Here is a 20,273-nt window from a genome sequence, read left to right as displayed (position 1 = left end):
CGCGGGGCGAAGGAAAATGTGAATTATTTACTTTTATTATTTTATTTTTGGGATTTGGCTGAAAGACAAAGGTATAGACATGTCCCCATTTATGATAGAATAGATAACATTTGGCATATTTATGAAATATAACAATCTATAAATGAATATTATTATCAATATGTTGTGAGCTATTTTTTTTCATACATAAACGTCTATTTCTGAAAGTGAAACCTAAATTCTCCCATGAAAATATCCATCCCATCCATTTTCTACCGCTTGTCCCTTTTTGTGGTCGCTTCAAATTATTTGATAAAATCTTGGAAAATGGTAAAAAATAGAAAATACCTAAATTATTGTCTTTATTGGAGGAATTTAAGCAAAGCCAATTTTTTTGCATTTTTAATTTGTATTTTTTTATCTATTTGTATTGTCACTTTACTTTATTTGACATTGTTTGTATAGGGATGTTAATTGATCAACCTTGTAAATAATTTACCGGTAAATATATTTGCAGTGCCTTAATTTGTTTGTGTATTGTCAATATGTGTGAAGTGTGTGTTCAATTTTTCAACAATTGAAAAAGCTTGAAGTTAACCGTGTTTGACACCCCTTTTAGTCTTTCGTTTTTTTTCTTAGTTGGTTTTCTGTAGTTGTAATTTGTTTCATGAAAAGTGTTTTGCACTTCAGGCATTGTAGACTTGTATACTCTTATGTTTACAAAGTTGGACACAGTGATTTGGGATACTAAAAAAAAACTATTTGAATGTGAAGCATACTATTGAGTTTATATTGCTGTTAAATGCATTAAGAGGGTTTTTTTTTGTAATATTTTGTTGATACGGCTATGTTTAATTGATCACAAAAAAATACATAAAAAAATAAAAACAACTAATTTTTTCCAAAAAAGAAAAAAGAAAAAAAAACTTGAAGTAGTACGCATGCGCAAATGGGTAAACTCACATTTATTCTTTAAAGCCGCTATCTACGGGCGAATTGACGAGCCTACCTTATTTATGGCACACAGTTTGCATTGTCATCGTGATAAAAATGGCGTAAAGTCATTCATCGGAAACGACAGCCTTGAAAAGATGTCGCACTACATTTCCCATGATCCTCTTCGTCGGGCAGAGGAGCTGTGACGTATAATTTACGCGACGCCGAAAGCTAAGGGAAATTGCAGTGATGATCATAGTTCAACTTTAAAACAAATATTAAACGCTAGCACATTATGCGAATATATTAGAAATTAATACGAAATGTTACCTTTACCTTTAATGCTCCGTGTTTAGTCGTCCACGCTTGTTTCTTGGCCGTCTTGCCTATTGACAAGCGTGTGTTTTCCACAAGGGTAAAGCTCGTCGATGTGTTGGTAACATGACTCTGCCAGCTTTGCACAACACCGGCGTGCTTTACAGGAGGATTTTATCACAGTTCCCTCAGGATATTAGTCTGGCTTTTGCATACGGATCTGGCGTTTTCAAACAACATGGCACCAGCCAAGGTCAAATGGAGGTAAGGAGTGACACATGCCTTGTAAACATAACTCATATACTACCGTAACTAGAAGAGGCAATTCCTGAAGGAATTGCGTGTAAAAGGCTCCAATGCTGCAGTTCAACTGAAATCCTGGAATTTTTTTTTTTTAGAATAGTTGAAGTAGAGCCCACAATTCCCAAACAGGCTGAATATTTTGAAGTTGGAACGGTTTGAATCAGATGAAAAATGTGGGAGTTGTAGAACTTTGAAAAATGTCCCATTCATTTCAATGGCAATTTCCCCAAATTTGGGAATTTCAAGAAAAGCGGGAATTTTTTGAAGAATGGTTAAAAAAGAAACTTGAATATTTTGAAGTTGGAACGGTTTGAATCAGATGCAAAATGTGGGAGTTGTAGAACTTTGAAAAATGTCCCATTCATTTCAATGGCAATTTCCCCAAATTTGGGAATTTCGGGAAAAGCGGGAATTTTTTGGAGAATGGTTAAAAAATAAACTTGAATGAGTTGAAATGGTTGGTGTTGGAATTTTTCAAATCGGTCGAGAAATGCTTTAAAATGTAATATCGGAAATTATCGGTTTCGGTTTCAAAAAGTACAATTTATGACTTTTTTTAAAACGCCGCTGTACAGAATGGTACACGGACGTAGGGAGAAGTACAGAGCGCCAATAAACCTTAAAGGCACTGCCTTTGCGTGCCGGCCCAATCACATAATATCTACGGCTTTTCACACACACACACACACACACACACACACACACACACACACACACACACACACACACACACACACACACACACACACACACACACACACACACAAACAAGTGAATGCAAATCATACTTGGTCAACAGCCATACAGGTCACACTGAGGGTGGCCGTATAAACAACTTTAACACTGTTACAAATATGCGCCACACTGTGAACCCACACCAAACAAGACTGACAAACACATTTCGGGAGAACATCCGCACCGTAACACAACATAAACACAACAGAACAAATACCCAGAACCCCTTGCAGCACTAACTCTTCCAGGATGCTACAATATACACCCCCCGCTACCCTCTACCCCACCACCTCAACCCCACGCCCCAACCCAGCCCACCTCAACCTCCTCATGCTCTCTCAGGGAGAGCATGTCCCAAATTCCAAGCTGCTGTTTTGAGGCATGTTAAAAAAAATAATGCACTTTGTGACTTCAATAATAAATATGGCAGTGCCATGTTGGCATTTTTTTCCATAACTTGAGTTGATTTATTTTGGAAAACCTCGTTACATAGTTTAATGCATCCAGTGGGGCATTACAAAAAAATTAGGCATAATAATGTGTTAATTCCACGACTGTATATATCAGTATCGGTTGATATCGGAATAGGTACTTAAGAGTTGGACAATATTGGAATACCGGATATAGGCAAAAAAGCCATTATCGGACATCTCAAGTTTAACATGTTGAAATGGTATTACCATACTTGCCAACCTTGAGACCTCAGAATTAGGGAGATATTCAAAAGGCCCGCTGGGGGTCATACATACATATATATATATATATATATATATATATATATATATATATATATATATATATATATATATATATCTATATCATTGGCGATATTCGAACGAGTATGACGGCCCTCCTGGTAGGAGTGTATCCCTTTATGGAGGATGCCTGTGCGTGACTTTGTTTAACGTGGGGAGACTGGTGCACAGACAGTCACCACACGATCCTTGACAGATCCGGGTCAGGGTCCAGTGGCATGGAGTCCAAGACGACTGGGGACCCTTTTCTGCTGCAGCCTTCTTCCGCCATCGCAGCCGTTGCGGTAGTTCTTAAATCTACCGTCTTCCGCCTGCTCCGCCGTTGAGGTCTTCACCGTATCCCTGGCTAGGGGGCAGTCAGGTACTAGGCCTTTGCCAAGGGCCACCTGGGGTAACAGTAGTAAAGGGGTTAACCTCCTAGTGCCCCAAGACCCCATAGAGGAGCCTCCACTGCCGGATGCACTTTAACGTCATGCCCCAGGACATTATATATATATATATATATATATATATATGTATGTGTGGGAAAAAAAATCACAAGACTATTTCATCTCTACAGGCCTGTTTCATGAGGGGGGGTACCCTCAATCTCCTGATGATTGAGGGTACCCCCCCTCATGAAACAGGCCTGTAGAGATGAAATAGTCTTGTGATTTTTTTCCCACACATACATATATTGCGCTCTACTACGGTATCGAGCACTATTTTTTGGATAACCTTATTAAGACATATATATATATATATATAGGCCTTTGGAAAAGCAGGAATTTTGGAAAATCCTGGAATTTTTTTTAATTTTGAAAAGGGGAAGTTTGAATTTCCAGAATGGTGCAATGTGTTGAAGGTGGAATGGTTTGAATAGGTTGAAACATTTGGAAATGGGGGAAGTTTGAAAAATGGCCAATTCATTTTGAATAGGAAAAATGTCCCAAAAAACCCAGAAATCTGGGAATTTTTGGAATTTGTCAAGGGACAGCCCGCGATTCCCGAATAGGCTGAACAGTTTGAAGTTGGAACAGTTTGAATTGGGTGAAAATGTGGAAGGTAGAACGCGACAAAATCTGGAGAAGAATAAGAATAAGAATTATAATAAGTTGAATAATAAATATATTAATTTTGGTGTAGAAAACCATATGTGTGAATGCTTTGGAGCATTCATACAATTATTAACACACACAACAACCACAACAGTGATACCGCAGCATTTCTTGTTGCAGTGTGCATGTCAGGAAACCTCTGCGGTCTATAAAAAACATTATGATGTGTAAAGTCAAAGTAACTTTTGTGCTTGCAGAAAAACATGCTGGACTTTGTGTTTGCGGTGGATGACCCGGTCACTTGGCACACCCTGAATCTGCTGCAGAACCGCAAACATTACTCCATCCTTAAACTCCTGGGACCCACCACGATCAGCTCCATACAGTGTGAACGCGGAGCTGCTGTATACTACAACACGCTGGTGCCCGTGGACGGGAAGGTAAAACAAAACATCACAAATAATCTCTAATTTATGTAAGATTTTCCTGATTTTGAACCATGCATTTCTTCTCTCAGATCATCAAATATGGTGTGATCAGCACCGAGTCTCTGATTGATGACCTAATGCACTGGAAAACCTTGTATGTTGCAGGACGTCTTCACAAACCAGTCAGTATCTGAATATTTCAATATCCATCCGTAATTGTACACATGCTAGCGGAGCAAACTTACCTGTCGACGCTGAGTTTCATTAAAAAGGAGCATTAGGAAAAACATATCAGACCAAACTAGGAATTAGAATTACCAGAATGTACAAAACCCAAAACCAGTGAAGATGGCACGTTGTGTAATTCTTAAATAAAAACAGAATACAATGATTTGCATATCCTTTTCAACTTATATTCAATTGAATAGACTGCAAAGACAACATATTTAATGTTCGAACTGAGAAACTTAATTTTTTTTTTGCAATTAATCATTGCTAATGGCAGCAACACATTGCAAAAAAGTTGGCACAGAGGCATTTTTACCACTGTGTTACATGGCCTTTCCTTTTAACAATACTCAGTAAGCATTTAGGAACTGAGGAGACCAATTTTTGAAGCTTTTCAGGTGGAATTATTTCCCATTCTTGCTTGATTTAATTGAATTGAATTATATTTATATAGCGCTTTTCTCTAGTGACTCAAAGCACTTTACATTGTGAAACACAATATCTTAGTTACATTTTTAAAACCAGTGTGGGTGGCACTGGGAGCAGGTGGGTAAAGTGTCTTGCCCAAGGACACAACGACAGTGACTAAGTTTGCAGAAGCAGGGATCGAACCTGTAACCCTCAAGTTGCTGGCACGGCCACTCTACCAACCGAGCTATACCACCCCCGTGCCAACTTCACTGGTTTTGGGTTTTGTAATTCAACAAGAGGAAAAAAAAACATCATATTGTGTTTTTTTTTTTAAGTTGTACTATTACCAGTAAAAAGGAACAAAGCCTTGTTTTTTTACTACACAAAAATCATACATTTATAAGGATAAAGTCGCTGTTATGCAAAGAAACATATTTTTGTGAGAACATATCTAATTAATTCTTTATTTATGATATTACCCAGCTATTATAAAGCAAGTAGTGAGACGTAGATTGGATTTTAACATTCAGTCTGTAAAATTAGGGCTTCATTGTGACTTTATAAAAAATTTGGGGGGTTAAAATAACGACTTAATTTTACACGAAATTTCCCGCTTGGTAACTGATCAACTTTACTCTTAAAATGCTACAACTTTGTCATATCTGCGGTTTTTTTTTTCTTGATTTAATTCTAAAGAACAATACAGTTGTCCCTCTCCATATTGCACTTAAAATATTGCGGCGTCACTACAGCGCCAATTTAGAAAAAAACATTAAGCATATTTTACATATTAGGGGCTGAAATTAAAAGTATTGAATTAAATCCTATTGGTCCTTTTATGTATTACAGTGCTGTGTTTTTCCTATTTTCTATTATTATTCAATCAATCAATCAATCAATGTTTATTTATATAGCCCTAAATCACGAGTGTCTCAAAGGGCTGCACAAGCCACAACGACATCCTCGGCTCAGATCCCACATCAGGGCAAGGAAAAACTCAACCCAATGGGACAATGAGAAACCTTATTATTAAAACATTATTATTATTGTTATGATTGATGAAGATATTTACCAAACGGGACTTGCTTTTCCAGGTTAAGGGTGAGCAATGCTAACGACAGGCGGCTAATCTCAGCGCTACTTTTCTTCACTGCGACAATGTAGTTCAACCAGCTTTTGGCAGAAGAACTTTTTAATGGACTTCATCTTCAACTTCTGCTTCATCAATAACACATCTCCACATTAATGAGCCTTTGACGTGAGCAATGTCAAAAGACGCGACGCCCACCAGGACTCGGTGTGGCTGAGAGACCGTTGTCAGCAGCTGGCAATGCTAAGTGGAGATAAACGCTGTTGATTAACTTCTTTTTTGACACCATCAGCTTCACAAGACATTAGTCAGCCTTTGGCATGAGCAATGTGGAATGACATGCAATGCTAACAACACGGAATACTAACAACAAGCCTAAATGTGGCTGTCAAGTTGACAAACTCCCGGTAGAACAACCCATTCCTGTAGTTTCATCACAACGAAGCCCAGTTGTAATTTAGAGGAATTACTTAGGACGGCCCTTGATGGAAAAAGTTTAGACACCCCTGACCTAAAACACCTTCTCTATAAGTCGCAGTTTTTTTCATAGTTTGGCCAGGGGTGCGACTTATACTCAGGAGCGACTTATGTGTGAAATAATTAACACATTACCGTAAAATATCAAATAATATTATTTAGCTCATTCACGTAAGAGACTAGACGTATAAGATTTCATGGGATTTAGCGATTAGGAGTGACAGATTGTTTGGTAAACTTATAGCATGTTCTATATGTTATAGTTATTTGAATGACTCTTACCATAATATGTTACGTTAACATACCAGGCACGTTCTCAGTTGGTTATTTATGCCTCATATAACGTACACTTATTCAGCCTATTGTTCACTATTTTTTATTTATTTTAAATTGCCTTTCAAATGTCTATTCTTGGTGTTGGGTTTTATCAAATACATTTCCCCCAAAAATGCGACTTATTCTCAAAATATAAACAATGTTTGATTTTTAGGTAAAAAATACAATAATACTAACTTTTGAATTAATTTTAACAATTACAACAACCTTAATAAACACTGTCTAATGTTTAACTGATATTTTTGTACAGGCAGAACTTTTATGACACTAGGTTATGCAGTTAAATAATCGTATTATTATTTTCATTGTATTTTTGCATGGGGAAAAAACAACAGTAAAAATGTAAGAAAAAAAAGAGCAAAAAAATTGATAAGTAGTGAGAAAAAGCTTAAATATTCTAAACACAATATCTGTTTTTAGCATTTTTTTAAAATGAAAAAATATTAATATGGCCCCACCTACCTTGACTTTTCAGTATGCTGCCCTTGGGGGAAAAAGGTTGGACACCCCTGAACTAAAGTACTAAAAGTATCGATATTTTGATTTGAGGATCAATATTAGAGCATAAAGATTTGATATCTGCAGTATTGATATTTCAATATGTATCCGGACATCCGTACCGCAAATGAATACCTATGCACATTCTCCTATGCAGGTGAAGATGCTGTTGCAAAGTGAGAATGGAAAGCTCCGTGCCGCTCTTGTCGCCAACCTCAAGAGCGCGGTGACGGCCTCCTTTCTTATGCTACCTGAGAGTTTCAGCCAGGAGGAACTTTTTTTGCAGATAGCTGGCCTTTCTTATGCTGGTAAAGTATTGTCCCAGCTTAACACATTTTCCACAAATGTTTAACATCTGTGTAGCTGGGAGGGTTGGATGACTGCGTGAATTAAGTCATTAATTATCACATTGAGAATCAATTTACCGTATTTTTCGTACCATAGGGCGCACCGGATTAAAAGTCGCACTGCCGATGAGCGGGTCTATTCAGGTGTTTTTTTTATACAAAAGGCGCACCGGATTATAAGGCGCATTAAAGGGGTCATATTATGTTTTTTTTCTAAATGTAAAACACTATCTTGTGGTCTACATAACATGTAATGGTGGTTCTTTGGTAAAAGTGTTACATAGATTATGTTTTACAGATCATCTTCAAGTCGCTTTCTGAGCGTCTCTTCAGGATGCGCCGTTTTGTCGGCGGTCTTATTTACGTGGCTCACCTTCGGCAGCGTCTTCTTCCCGTCATCTTTGTTGTAGCGGTGTAGCATGCAAGGACGGGAGTCGAAGAAGTGTCAAAAATGGAGATAACTGCTTTAATGACATTCAGACTTTACGTAAATCAATAGCGGAGCAGCATCTCCTCATCCGTGGCTCAATAACGCAACAACAACACCGGAAATGTGTCCCTTGGAAAAACGTCCGACCGGAACCCTCTGATAACTACAGTTCGGTGGGTGAATTATGTAAACGCACTACAGTTTTTAGCGCTTTGATAGCTGGTCTCCTGACAAATATAAATACGAACTTTACGATACTTTATATTGGAAATGGCAACAGCGGAAGATGAATGTCACATAAGGTAGAAAAAAAGAAGAAGCTTATGACTACGGACGCGCGCACATTTTCAGGACTTATGCAGATCCCAAATACACATCAGCAGGTACCTGAAGGTAAGAAAAGTTGGTTTTGCATAATATTGCGAATCAAAACGCCAGGTGATATGTCTCTTAATAGGTGCGATTTTTCCTTAAACCCGCACCATAATAATACTTGTATGTTTAATGCGCCGACAATCCATCGAACGGTGTGGCTTCATAGCTTACCAAAGTCGTACTAAAAACATGTCGACAGATTTTTAGCACCGTGTGTAATGTTCTGTATTCTTAATGGAACATTTAAAGTTTTGGTGTTTACTGCCATCCTATTGCAGTCTACACGTATCTCTTATGTATGACTGCCATCTACTGGTCACACTTATCATTACACCATGTACCAAATAAAATTGCTTAGAAGTCAGTAAGCACAACCAGAATTATGCCGTACATTATGCGGTTATATGGCACAATGTCGATTTTTGAGAAAATGAAAGGATTTTAAGTGTGCCTTATAAACCAAAAAATACGGTTATAAGCCCAGTCACAATGCATACCCTGAAAACTCATTAAACTGATGGATGAAGCAGCCGCAGCTGTTGCACGTGAGAATTCCCATCCATCATGGAAAACATTTGGTCTGGTCCTCTCAAGGTGATTTCAGGATGGTGATTGGAGAGGATAAATCCAAGGTGGCCAACATTGTGAGAGACAACATTGAGCACTTTCGTGTTCTGTATAATCACATCTTGCGGGACTGTCCTCAAGTGGTCTACAAACCCCAACAAGGAAGACTGGAGGTGAAAAACAACAAGCTCCATGGAGCAAAACCAACGGGGAAGTGTTTTTTTTTTTTTAAAGCACTCGTCTGTGTCTCTCCAGGTAGACAAAAGCCCCGAAGGCCAGTTCGCGCAGTTGATGGCACTGCCTCGCACCTTACAGCAAAGGATCACCAAGCTGGTTGATCCTCCAGGGAAGAACCGAGACGTGGAGGAGATCCTTCTGCAAGTCGCTCAGGACCCAGATTGTGGAAGTGTTGTACAACAAGGTGACTGGACACTTCCTTTTAACCCTGTTTTGTCTTTGTTTTAAAGAACGTTAATGTTGGACGGCAATTCTACCTTAAGACCAACAGAGGGCGGCGTCCATAAGCATCTTTTTTTAATTCACATATCAAATGATGTTCCTTAGGCATCTCCTCCATTGTGAAGTCCTCCAGTGTAACACAAAGTATCAAAGGCATTGCGACAGCCGGTAAGCTTTTTTGTATCGCACATGCTTGGAAATGATGTGTATAGTGATAATGAATGTGTGGGTCCCCCTGCACAGGCATGTGGAAGACTGTGTCCTATAGCTCTAAGAAACTGATGAAGATGTGGAAGGGCTGGAGGAGGAAACCATCTGTTTCACAGATATCCTGATCCAGGACAAAAAAAAGCCATGCACGCCAGGTCATTGTTATGGGACATTGAAATTGCAGAAATGTGTATTTACCGTATCAAATACGTCCTCATTGTGAATATAACTCAGAGGAATAATACCTACGATTATGACATCAGCAATTTTGCACACTTTCTTGTACACCCAAACAGTAAAAATAAAGTTGTTTTTTTACTGTGAACACAGTTAAGTCACCTTTATGAGATACTAAGCAAAAAAACATTGTATGGCTGCACAAGAAGTAGCGGTGAGAACATCAACCTCAGAATACTGTGTGCCTTTCTGGAAAATGTGCACTAGTTTTGATTTTTTTCTCTTTAGCTGTGGTAGAAAAATAGCAAGATCTGTAAAAAAGTAAACCATTCAAACGTTTAAAGAACATCTAATTCAGTTCACATGTAAAGGTTGTATTGATTATGCATATAACAATGTATTTGAGATCCATCCTGAAATCCCTAACTTTTAGCTTTGGCATTTTTTTACTAATAATTATTAGGATCAACATTTTGGCTTTTTGTCCTTTATAGTGTGGAAACTGTTTCAATTATTTTGTAGGGTTAATGATTGGTCTTGGTGTACAACAGGGATTTCCAAATTTTTCGACTGAGGGCCGCACTCTTGATTATCAAAGCATGCGGGGGCCATTTTTATTTTTATTTTTTTAAACCCAATGCAATATATAGATTTTTTTTAACCATTAGGGCTTCCTTCAAGTTTGGGTCTCAGTTATAAAAATGTTTGAATTAAGTCATGTGTATTATTCTTTTTTGTCTGCTGAAATCCTTAGATCAACTATGTATTAACTTCATTATATAAAGTTTATATATATATAGGCTTCACGGTGGCAGAGGGGTTAGTGCATCTGCCTCACAATATGAAGGTCCTGAGTAGTCTTGGGTTCAATCCCGGGCTCGGGATCTTTCTGTGTGGAGTTTGCATGTCCTCCCCGTGACTGCGTGGGTTCCCTCCGGGTACTCCGGCTTCCTCCCACTTCCAAAGACATGCACCTGATTGGCAACACTAAAATTGACCCTAGTGTGTGGATGTGAGTGTGAATGTTGTCTGTCTATCTGTGTTGGCCCTGCGATGAGGTGGCGACTTGTCCAGGGTGTACCCCGCCTTCCGCCCGATTGTAGCTGAGATAGGCTCCAGCGACCCCAAAGGGAATAAGCGGTAGAAAATGGATGGATGGATGGATATATATATATATATATATATATACATACATACATATATACACACATATATATACATACACACACATATATATACATACACACACATATTTATATATATATATATATACATATGTATATATATATGTGTGTATGTGTATATATATATGTATATATATATATATATGTATATATGTATGTATATATATATATATATACTATGCCCTATTATTAACCTCTTAAGGCTCAAGCTGTTTGTTTACATGTTTTTTTATTTCTCTTTGCTATTTGGGCTTTTTGGACCCTAATTAGAATAAAAACTAAGAATCATCTTTTGATATGATGTACTTAGTCAATAAGTAACAAACGTGTACTTCATGTTTAGTGACATGCTAATTCTTATTTTTACACTTTTCCCCCCAAATTCCATTGTATGTTATACTCTTCTGACACCACTAGATGGCAGTATAAGTGTCCACATAAGGGCCATAAGACCCCAATTCAGTAGTGTACACAATTTTGGAAATAAGAGCTAAAAGGTGCTGTCCACGCATAATAATAATAATAATAATAATAACTGGGATTTATATAGCGCTTTTCTAAGTACCCAAAGTCGCTTTACATGTAGAACCCATCATTCATTCACACCTGGTGGTGTTAAGCTACTTTCATAGCCACAGCTGCCCTGGGGTAGACTGACGGAAGCGTGGCTGCAATTTGCGCCAACGGCCCCTCCGACCACCACCTATCATTCATCATTCAATTCACCGGTGTGAGTGGCACCGGGGGCAAAGGGTGAAGTGTCCCGCCCAAGGACACAACGGCAGCGATTTTTGGATGGTAAGAGGCGGGGAGCCTGCAACCCTCAGGTTACTGGCACGGTTGCTCTACCCACTACGCCATGCCGCCCCATGTGGCCACTGAGGCCTTTAGAGGTTGTTAAAGAAAACCTGTTTTTTATGGCAAAAACACAAAATATGTAATATGGAATATTTGATTATTATGATTTTGATTCATTATTTTTTTGAGCAAAGACCCACTAAAATGATCAGTCATCGTAAAGGGCCGCCCCTCATAAAAATGTTAAAAAAATAAGTCATACACTTTACTTTCAACTCTTAATCTTCTTTAAAAAACTTTACATCTAACCATTAATTAGGAAAGGATACACTTTATTTACCCCACAAAAGGGAAATTATGTGGTTGCAGTGCAGATACAAATACGTTTTTATCATTAAATGAAAATTTCATTGTTCAATGCCCTTTATGCTCTGTAAAAGTTAGTTTTTAATGGCAAACATACAATATTTCCCTAAAAAAATATTTCAAAGTGGAATATTTGACATGAAGTATTTGGACTTTTCACTAGGTCAATAAATTCATAACATTGATTTTGATTCATTATTATAGCTTAGGCTGCTGCCCCCGCGACCCGACCTCGGATAAGCAGAAGAAGATGGATGGATGGATGGATGGATGCATTATTGACAGCTTTAAATAATTTAAAAAAAGTTTGCATGGCAGTTTTGTGTTATTAGAGTAAATTTTTCTCGTTACAATTCCCTTTTATTCCACTTTTTTATTATTTAAAAAAAATTTGTAATAGTATTTTTATAAAGTGCCGCGGGGCCGTTAAAACATTACCTGTGGGCAGCACTTTGGACACCTCTGGTGTACAAGAACATGTGTCACCCTACAACTGATGTCCAAAATTTTCGACTGAGGGCCTCACTCTTAATTATCAAAGCATGCGGGGGCCATTTTAATTTTCTTAGTTTTAAAACCCAATACAATATATAAATTTATATATATATATATATATATATATATATATATCATGCCCTTTTATTAAAGAATACCTGTTTTTTTATGGCAAAAACACAAAATACGCAATATTTTTAAGGTGGAATATTTGATTATTATGATAAAATAATCCTACTAAAATGATCAGTGATAGTAAAGAGCCCCACTCATAAAAGTGTAAAAAATAAGTCATACGCTTTACTTTCAACTCTTAAATTTCTATTAAAAACTTCAGATCTAACCATTAATTAGGAAAGGATAGACTTTATTTACTCCACAAAGGGGAAATGATGTGATTGCAGTGCAGATACAAATACGTTTTTATCATTTAAAAAAATAATATTTTGTTCATTGTTTAATGCCTTTTGTTATGTAAAAGTTAGTTTTTAATGGCAAACACATACAATAAAAGAATATTTCAAAGTGGAATATTGGACGTGAAGTATTTGGAGCCTTCAATAGGTCAATAATTCATAACAACATTGATTTTGATTCATTATTATTGACAGCTTTAAACAAATAAAAAATGCCTGCATGGTACTTTTGTCTTATTAGAGTGAACATTACAATTTTTCTCGTTACAATTCCTTTATTCCACTTTTTTTCTATTAATAAAAAATTTGGGCAGCACCCAAGACACTTATAGTGTACAAGAACATGTGTCACCCTACAACGGATGTGACGCAGTACCCTCATTAGCATAATATATGCTGATGTCATTGCACTGGCGGCTCAGCCAATCAGCGGGCGTCACTTTCACCACCTGCTAGCAACTGAATTCCATCATTCCAGGCATTCCTGCCCTCTCCTTCCTCCTCCTTTTTCCTCGTTTACAACCAAGTTGGTTCCGACAACTCAGCTACTATTACCCTGCCTCCCACGGAGCACTCCTGCCGCGGATTAAGCCTTTTTTTTTTTTTTTTTTTTTTTAATCTGTGTGTAATATTTACTTTTATTCACTCGTATTTGTCTCCGCGTGGACGTTGTACTAGTGGACGCTACCAAAGTGGCGCTCAAAGGAGGTAAGAACGTCTCAACACTAAACTTGACATTTTCACATCCTGCTGACTGTAGCCTCTTTTTTTTATAGCGAGGGGATTACATTGAATTACATTATGGATGAAAAAAGAGGAATACGGTGTTAAATTAGCCACTAATTACAATGTAATTCTTTTAAGGAAGTGGAAGTGGCTGAGTAGTAACGCTAGCATGTCGCCGTTGTTTACATGCAACTAAGAGTGCCATTTATTAAATATGGCGTTTCCGCCTTAGAATTTTTAGCAATTTTATCCGTGGGATAAAAACAAGTAGGCGGTCTTAAATAGTGGACGCACTTGTTATTGCGTTACTTTCATTTTCAGTCTCCAACAAAGTTAGGACAGTGCTAGACGCGCTCACCACGTTGTTGTCTTTTGAGTTTTTGGGATAGTTGGAGTGGTTTTCCTTTCTTCGTGCGATCCCTGGAAACATGAGGAGACAAATATGTTAAGAATGCATAGCGAGGAGAATGGAGTCATTTTTTTTTTTTGTATTAACAAATTCCTCACATAGCTTTGCAAGACTTGAAGATCCGAATTGGAGGACACGTGAAAAGATGTTACGAATACAAGACAGAGGAGAATGTTCTACCCATAAACATTTTGCTATCCAAAGCTAGTGAGCATGCGCGCGCATGCGCATCAACTTTTAAAGTTTTCATCGAACACAATTTTCGCATGCATCCATTTTCTTCCGCTTATCCGTGGTCGGGTCGCGGGGGCAGCAGCCTAAGCAGAGAAGCCCAGACTTCCCTCAAAATGTTGACACAAATTTTGCATCAGTTATCGTATACCCAGGGGCGCCGCTAGGGATTTTGGGCCCCATGAAAATAATCTTTACAGGGCCCCCAACACAGTGTCATTATTTTTTCTGTATTATAATTTCATCATCATTAGGGGCCTCTCTGGGCCCCCCTCCATCATGGGCCCCTAGAATCCGTCTCCTTTACCCCCCCTTTTCGGCTGCCCTGCGTATACCATCCCTGTGTAACAAAGTCAAGTCAACTTTATTTGTATAGCACGTTTACAACAACTTTTAAATTGAACCAAAGTGCTTTTCAGGTTAAAAAAGGCAAAAAACAAAACAAAACAAAGAAAGAACATAAACAATGAATGAGCTGTACAAGATAGTGCAAAAGCAATACGGTAAAAGGGGTCGAATAAAAAGTAAAAATTTGCAAAATAATAATAATAAAAGTGCGACAAATTGAAAAATAAAACAAAAGCGAAGGGGTGGGGAGGGGGGGGACTAGAAATGGTGGCCGAGTGGGCGGACTCAGCTCAGGTCAAAGGCCAGCGAGAAGAGGTAGGTCTCTTGTAGGCAAACTACATTAGTCTGCTTGCCAGCACAAATTAACTGCCCAAAGAAAGACATCGGCGTGTTTTTTTACTCAGTCTTTGTTTTTTCCCCCCATCCATCCATCCATTTTCTTCCGCTTATCCGAGGTCGGGTCGCGGGGGCAGTAGCCTAAGCAGAGAAGCCCAGACTTCCCTCAAAATGTTGACACAAATTTTGCATCAGTTTTCGTATACCATCCCTGCGTAACAAAGTCAAGTCAAGTCAAGTCAACTTTATTTATATAGCACGTTGACAACAACTTTTAAATTGAACCAAAGTGCTTTTCAGGTTAAAAAAGGCATAGAGCAAAAAACAAAACAAAACAAAGAAAGAACATAAACAATGAATGAGCTGTACAAGATAGTGCAAAAGCAATAAGGTAAAAGGGGTCGAATAAAAAGTAAAAATTTGCAAAATAATAATAATAAAAGTGCGACAAATTGAAAAATAAAACTAAAGCGAAGGGGTGGGGGTGGGGGGGACTAGAAATGGTGGCCGAGTGGGCGGACTCAGCTCAGGTCAAAGGCCAGCGAGAAGAGGTAGGTCTCTTGTAGGCAAACTACATTAGTCTGCTTGCCAGCACAAATTAACTGCCCAGAGAAAGACATCGGCGTGTTTTTTTACTCAGTCTTTGTTTTTTTCCCCCATCCATCCATCCATTTTCCTCCGCTTATCCGAGGTTGGGTCGCGGGGGCAGTAGCCTAAGCAGAGAAGCCCAGACTTCCCTCAAAATGTTGACACAAATTTTGCATCAGTTTTCGTATACCATCCCTGCGTAACAAAGTCAAGTCAAGTCAAGTCAACTTTATTTATATAGCACGTTGACAACAACTTTTAAATTGAACCAAAGTGCTTTTCAGGTTAAAAAAGGCATAGAGCAAAAAACAAAACAAAACAAAACAAAGAAAGAACATAAACAATGAATGAGCTGTACAAGATAGTGCAAAAGCAATACGGTAAAAGGGGTCGAATAAAAAGTAAAAATTTGCAAAATAATAATAATAAAAGTGCGACAAATTGAAAAATAAAACTAAAGCGAAGGGGTGGGGGTGGGGGGGACTAGAAATGGTGGCCGAGTGGGCGGACTCAGCTCAGGTCAAAGGCCAGCGAGAAGAGGTAGGTCTCTTGTAGGCAAACTACATTAGTCTGCTTGCCAGCACAAATTAACTGCCCAAAGAAAGACATCGGCGTGTTTTTTTACTCAGTCTTTGTTTTTTTCCCCCATCCATCCATCCATTTTCCTCCGCTTATCCGAGGTTGGGTCGCGGGGGCAGCAGCCTAAGCAGAAAAGCCCAGACTTCCCTCAAAATGTTGACACACATTTTGCATCAGTTTTCGTATACCATCCCTGTGTAACAAACTACATTCGTCTGCTTGCCAGCACAAATTAACTGCCCAAAGAAAGACATCGGCGTGTTTTTTACTCAGTCTTTGTTTTTTTCCCCATCCATCCATCCATTTTCTTCCGCTTATCCGAGGTCGGGTCGCGGGGGCAGCAGCCTAAGCAGGGAAGCCTAGACTTCCCTCTCCCCAGCCACTTGTCCAGCTCCTGCCGGGGGATCCCGAGGCGTTCCTAGGCCAGCCGGGAGACATAGTCTTCCCAATGTGTCCTGGGTCTTCCCCGTGACCTCCTGCCGGTCGGACGTGCCCCAAACACACGTCTGGGTGGAGGAGCAGCGGCTTTACTCTGAGCTCCTCCCGGATGACATAGCTTCTCGCCCTATCTCTAAGGGAGAGACCCGCCAAAAATTCAAAAAACGAATCTGTCTGGAGCCGCAAAAAAATAAAAGACTTATATATAAATGTTATAATGAAGGCAACACATGACTTAAGTGTCTATATTAGCTATAATAGCCTACTATCAAAATGACTGTGTCGCAGGCTGAAGCAAATCTTCGTTGACAGAAATGTTGAAATTTAATATTTATTCCACACATTTTTACAACATTAGAAACCATTAGTAAATCAGAGGCTACTCAGAAGGTGAGATAACTCCTGGAAATTACTGGCTTTTAATGGCCAAAAGTATAGATGTGTGTGTCCAAGTTAAAGGAAACGGCAGGCTGTCTTCTATTAATACATTTATTACAATCTTTGGCAAGCTAGGTAATGTTTGCTGTGGTCTGGAACAACAGGGCACACAAACAACTATCTGAAATGCAGCCAATATTACATGCAGATAATGTGTCATGAGACATGCAAAACTAAATTATATACAAAGAGGATAAAAGTAAAGGAAATTAAATGAGCTCAAATGTATCTACAAATGAGGCATAATGATGCAATATGTACATACATGTGGCCTAAATAGCATGTTAGCATTGATTAGCTTGCAGTCATGCACTGACCAAATATGTCTGATTAGCACTCCAACAAGTCAATAACATCAACAAAGCGCACCATTGTGCATTCACACACAGCATGAAACTTTTGGTGGACAAAATGAGACAAAGAAGGAGTGGAATATTTTACATGTAAACAAACTGTTGCGTCACAGTCCACACTATGGTGAGTTCAAGAACCGCCAAAATTAGTAGGACAAAACGATGTTCATATTAAACATATTAAACCGTTGGCTTTCTAACAATTGGGAAGGTTTGTGTCATGTTTGTCCTCAAACAAAAAACAAAAACAATATTTTTCCCCCCATCTTTTTCCATCTTCAATACTTTTTAAAAAATGCTCATGGGACTTCATTGGTCGCTGTGCTTTTTTGAAATTGACAGAAACGTACAGCCCTATATAGAGGTTTAATCCGGCCCGCGGCCTGCATGATCAGTTTGCTAAATATAAAACTGAGCTGCATTTTTTTATGAAAGAAACTGCCATTCTAAATGTGTCCACCGGATGTCACAATAGCAATTCAAGTGTAACCCACATCACACTTGCTTAATGATGACGTGTCAGCCAACATTGAGCGCTCTCTGGATTGGCTGCCGCTACTCTAATCAGGGCAGGTGCAAGCAATCAGCGGCTCCTGTTGTGGCTGGCAGCAGGTGGCGCGGTATCGACACATAATACCTTCTTTCACTGTAAACGATCCACTCGACGGATACAATAACGAAACGGTAAGATGCAAAGACTTACGTCAACGTGACCATCATCTTTTTAGTTAGAGTCCCATGCAGCGCTTGCAATTGGTTGAATGCACAATGCGCACCCTGAACTCCATTGTAAAAATGTCTGTTTCTACATTTGTTGTAATTGTTCTATGTTATTTTAAGCTTAAATCTACAATGTTGACATTGTTTGCGTTTGTAGTTATGTTGCTTGATTTTGGCTATGGGGTCATTTTGATAATTGTTTTGTTTATATTATAATTGTAATATTTGAATGATGATAAAGGAATGTGTTGTGGCATGTGGCAGTTGCGGATGTCACCAATGCGGCGGTTTGAGGAAACTTTTCCAAACGTTTTTAATGAACTTGATGATGAAAATCCTAAACAGGAAGTTCTTAAATTTTGTAAAAATGCTGAGACAACGTCTAAGTTCATTGTGTTCTTCATGGTGTTTTTAAAACTGCACACATTTTTCCTCAGAATTTTCAACTGACTTGAATTGGTTTAACAAGAGTAGTAATTGTAATATGCACATTTTCAGAATGTGCTTGTTCTATTTTCGGCCAAAGTAAGACAAAGAAAACAATCTGAAGTTGTCTTTATTTTGAAGTTTTATTACCATGATTTTACCAGTCCGGCCCACATGGGAATAGATTTTCCTCCATGCGGCCCCTGAGCTAAAATGAGTTTGACACCCATGATCTAGAGCACAGGTGTCAAATTCAAGGCCCGGGGGCCAGATCCGGCTCGACACGTCATTTAATGTGGCCCGCGAAAGCCTGGGAATAATGTGGATACTTAATTTTTCTTACTACGGTAGATGTTTTCATTGTTTCCATTTTGGCAGAAATACACAAAATACATGAAATTTCATATGTTTTAAACTTTGATATATGTACAAATATTCAGTTGTTATTGGTGTGAATCTTTGGGCACCTTGCCATTCGATTCTGATTCTTGGGTTGAGGATTCGATTCATAATCGATACTCAATTCAACACGATTCTTGATTCAAACTGATTTTTGCAATGTATTATTTGGTATATTAATAACAACACCTGAACAAAACAGCTCACAGGTTACAAAACCTCCTTTTGGTTGCTGAGGTATGACACATACGTGCACCAAGTAAGCATAGAGATGGCCTAAAAAATGTTTTTTTTTAATTAATTCGTCAAAAAAAAACATTAGATTTTTTGAAAATTACTAAAAAAATCGGGATTCAAATGTGATAATTTTTTTTAGCACCCCTAATTATGATATACCGTATGATAGTTTGTAAAAATAACAATAAATACCGTATTTTTCGGAGTATAAGTCGCACCGGAGTATAAGTCGCACCTGCCGAAAATGCATAATAAAAAAGGAAAAAAACATAAATAAGTCGCACTGGAGCCCGGCCAAACTATGAAAAAAACTGCGAATTATAATCCGAAAAATACGGTACTTAAATATCTGCTTTTCACCTTGACTTACGATTTCAAAGCAAGTTATCCATTAATTTGTACGTACAAAAATCAAATAACCAAATGCATAGGCAATAATATAATGAGGTGATTATACTTTTATATTCTTACATTCACTGTTACTGAGGGCAGCCATGACTGCGATGTGGCCCTTCATGAAAACAAGTTCGACACCCTGCTAAATGTAGCGACACACTCGCAAAGTTGTCAACACTGATCCCTCCTGCTATGTCTTCTTATTCTCTGGCGGACCACGCGCATACGAGGTGTGTTTGTTAAGCAGAGCTACGACGCCATCTACTACATCTAGACTACTTTCAAAGACATTCTAAT

The 20,273-nt window shown here is 38.4% G+C and overlaps 2 protein-coding genes across 3 annotated transcripts in view; both read left to right on the top strand.

Annotated features, from left to right (window-relative positions):
- The first annotated feature begins 1,111 nt into the window (after positions 1–1,111).
- Positions 1,112–10,807, top strand: tamm41 (TAM41 mitochondrial translocator assembly and maintenance homolog). Its single transcript, XM_061938583.2, has 8 exons — positions 1,112–1,494; positions 4,318–4,500; positions 4,578–4,670; positions 7,686–7,836; positions 9,275–9,420; positions 9,503–9,668; positions 9,812–9,874; positions 9,950–10,807. Exons 1-8 carry the CDS (start codon positions 1,357–1,359, stop codon positions 10,039–10,041), a joined length of 1,032 nt encoding a protein of 343 aa, XP_061794567.1. The 5' UTR covers positions 1,112–1,356; the 3' UTR covers positions 10,042–10,807.
- Positions 10,808–13,748: 2,941 nt separating this feature from the next.
- vgll4b (vestigial-like family member 4b) overlaps positions 13,749–20,273 on the top strand; it is a 102,073-nt gene continuing 95,548 nt past the window's right edge. For both annotated transcript variants that reach the window (XM_061938655.2, XM_061938646.2), the window contains exon 1: positions 13,749–14,060. The gene's annotated coding sequence lies outside the window, so the exon portion shown is untranslated. The remainder of the gene's footprint in view (positions 14,061–20,273) is intronic.

This window comes from Nerophis lumbriciformis, linkage group LG03 (assembly GCF_033978685.3).
Source record: "Nerophis lumbriciformis linkage group LG03, RoL_Nlum_v2.1, whole genome shotgun sequence".
NCBI lineage: Eukaryota > Metazoa > Chordata > Actinopteri > Syngnathiformes > Syngnathidae > Nerophis > Nerophis lumbriciformis.
This window is presented reverse-complemented; position numbering and strand designations above follow the sequence as displayed.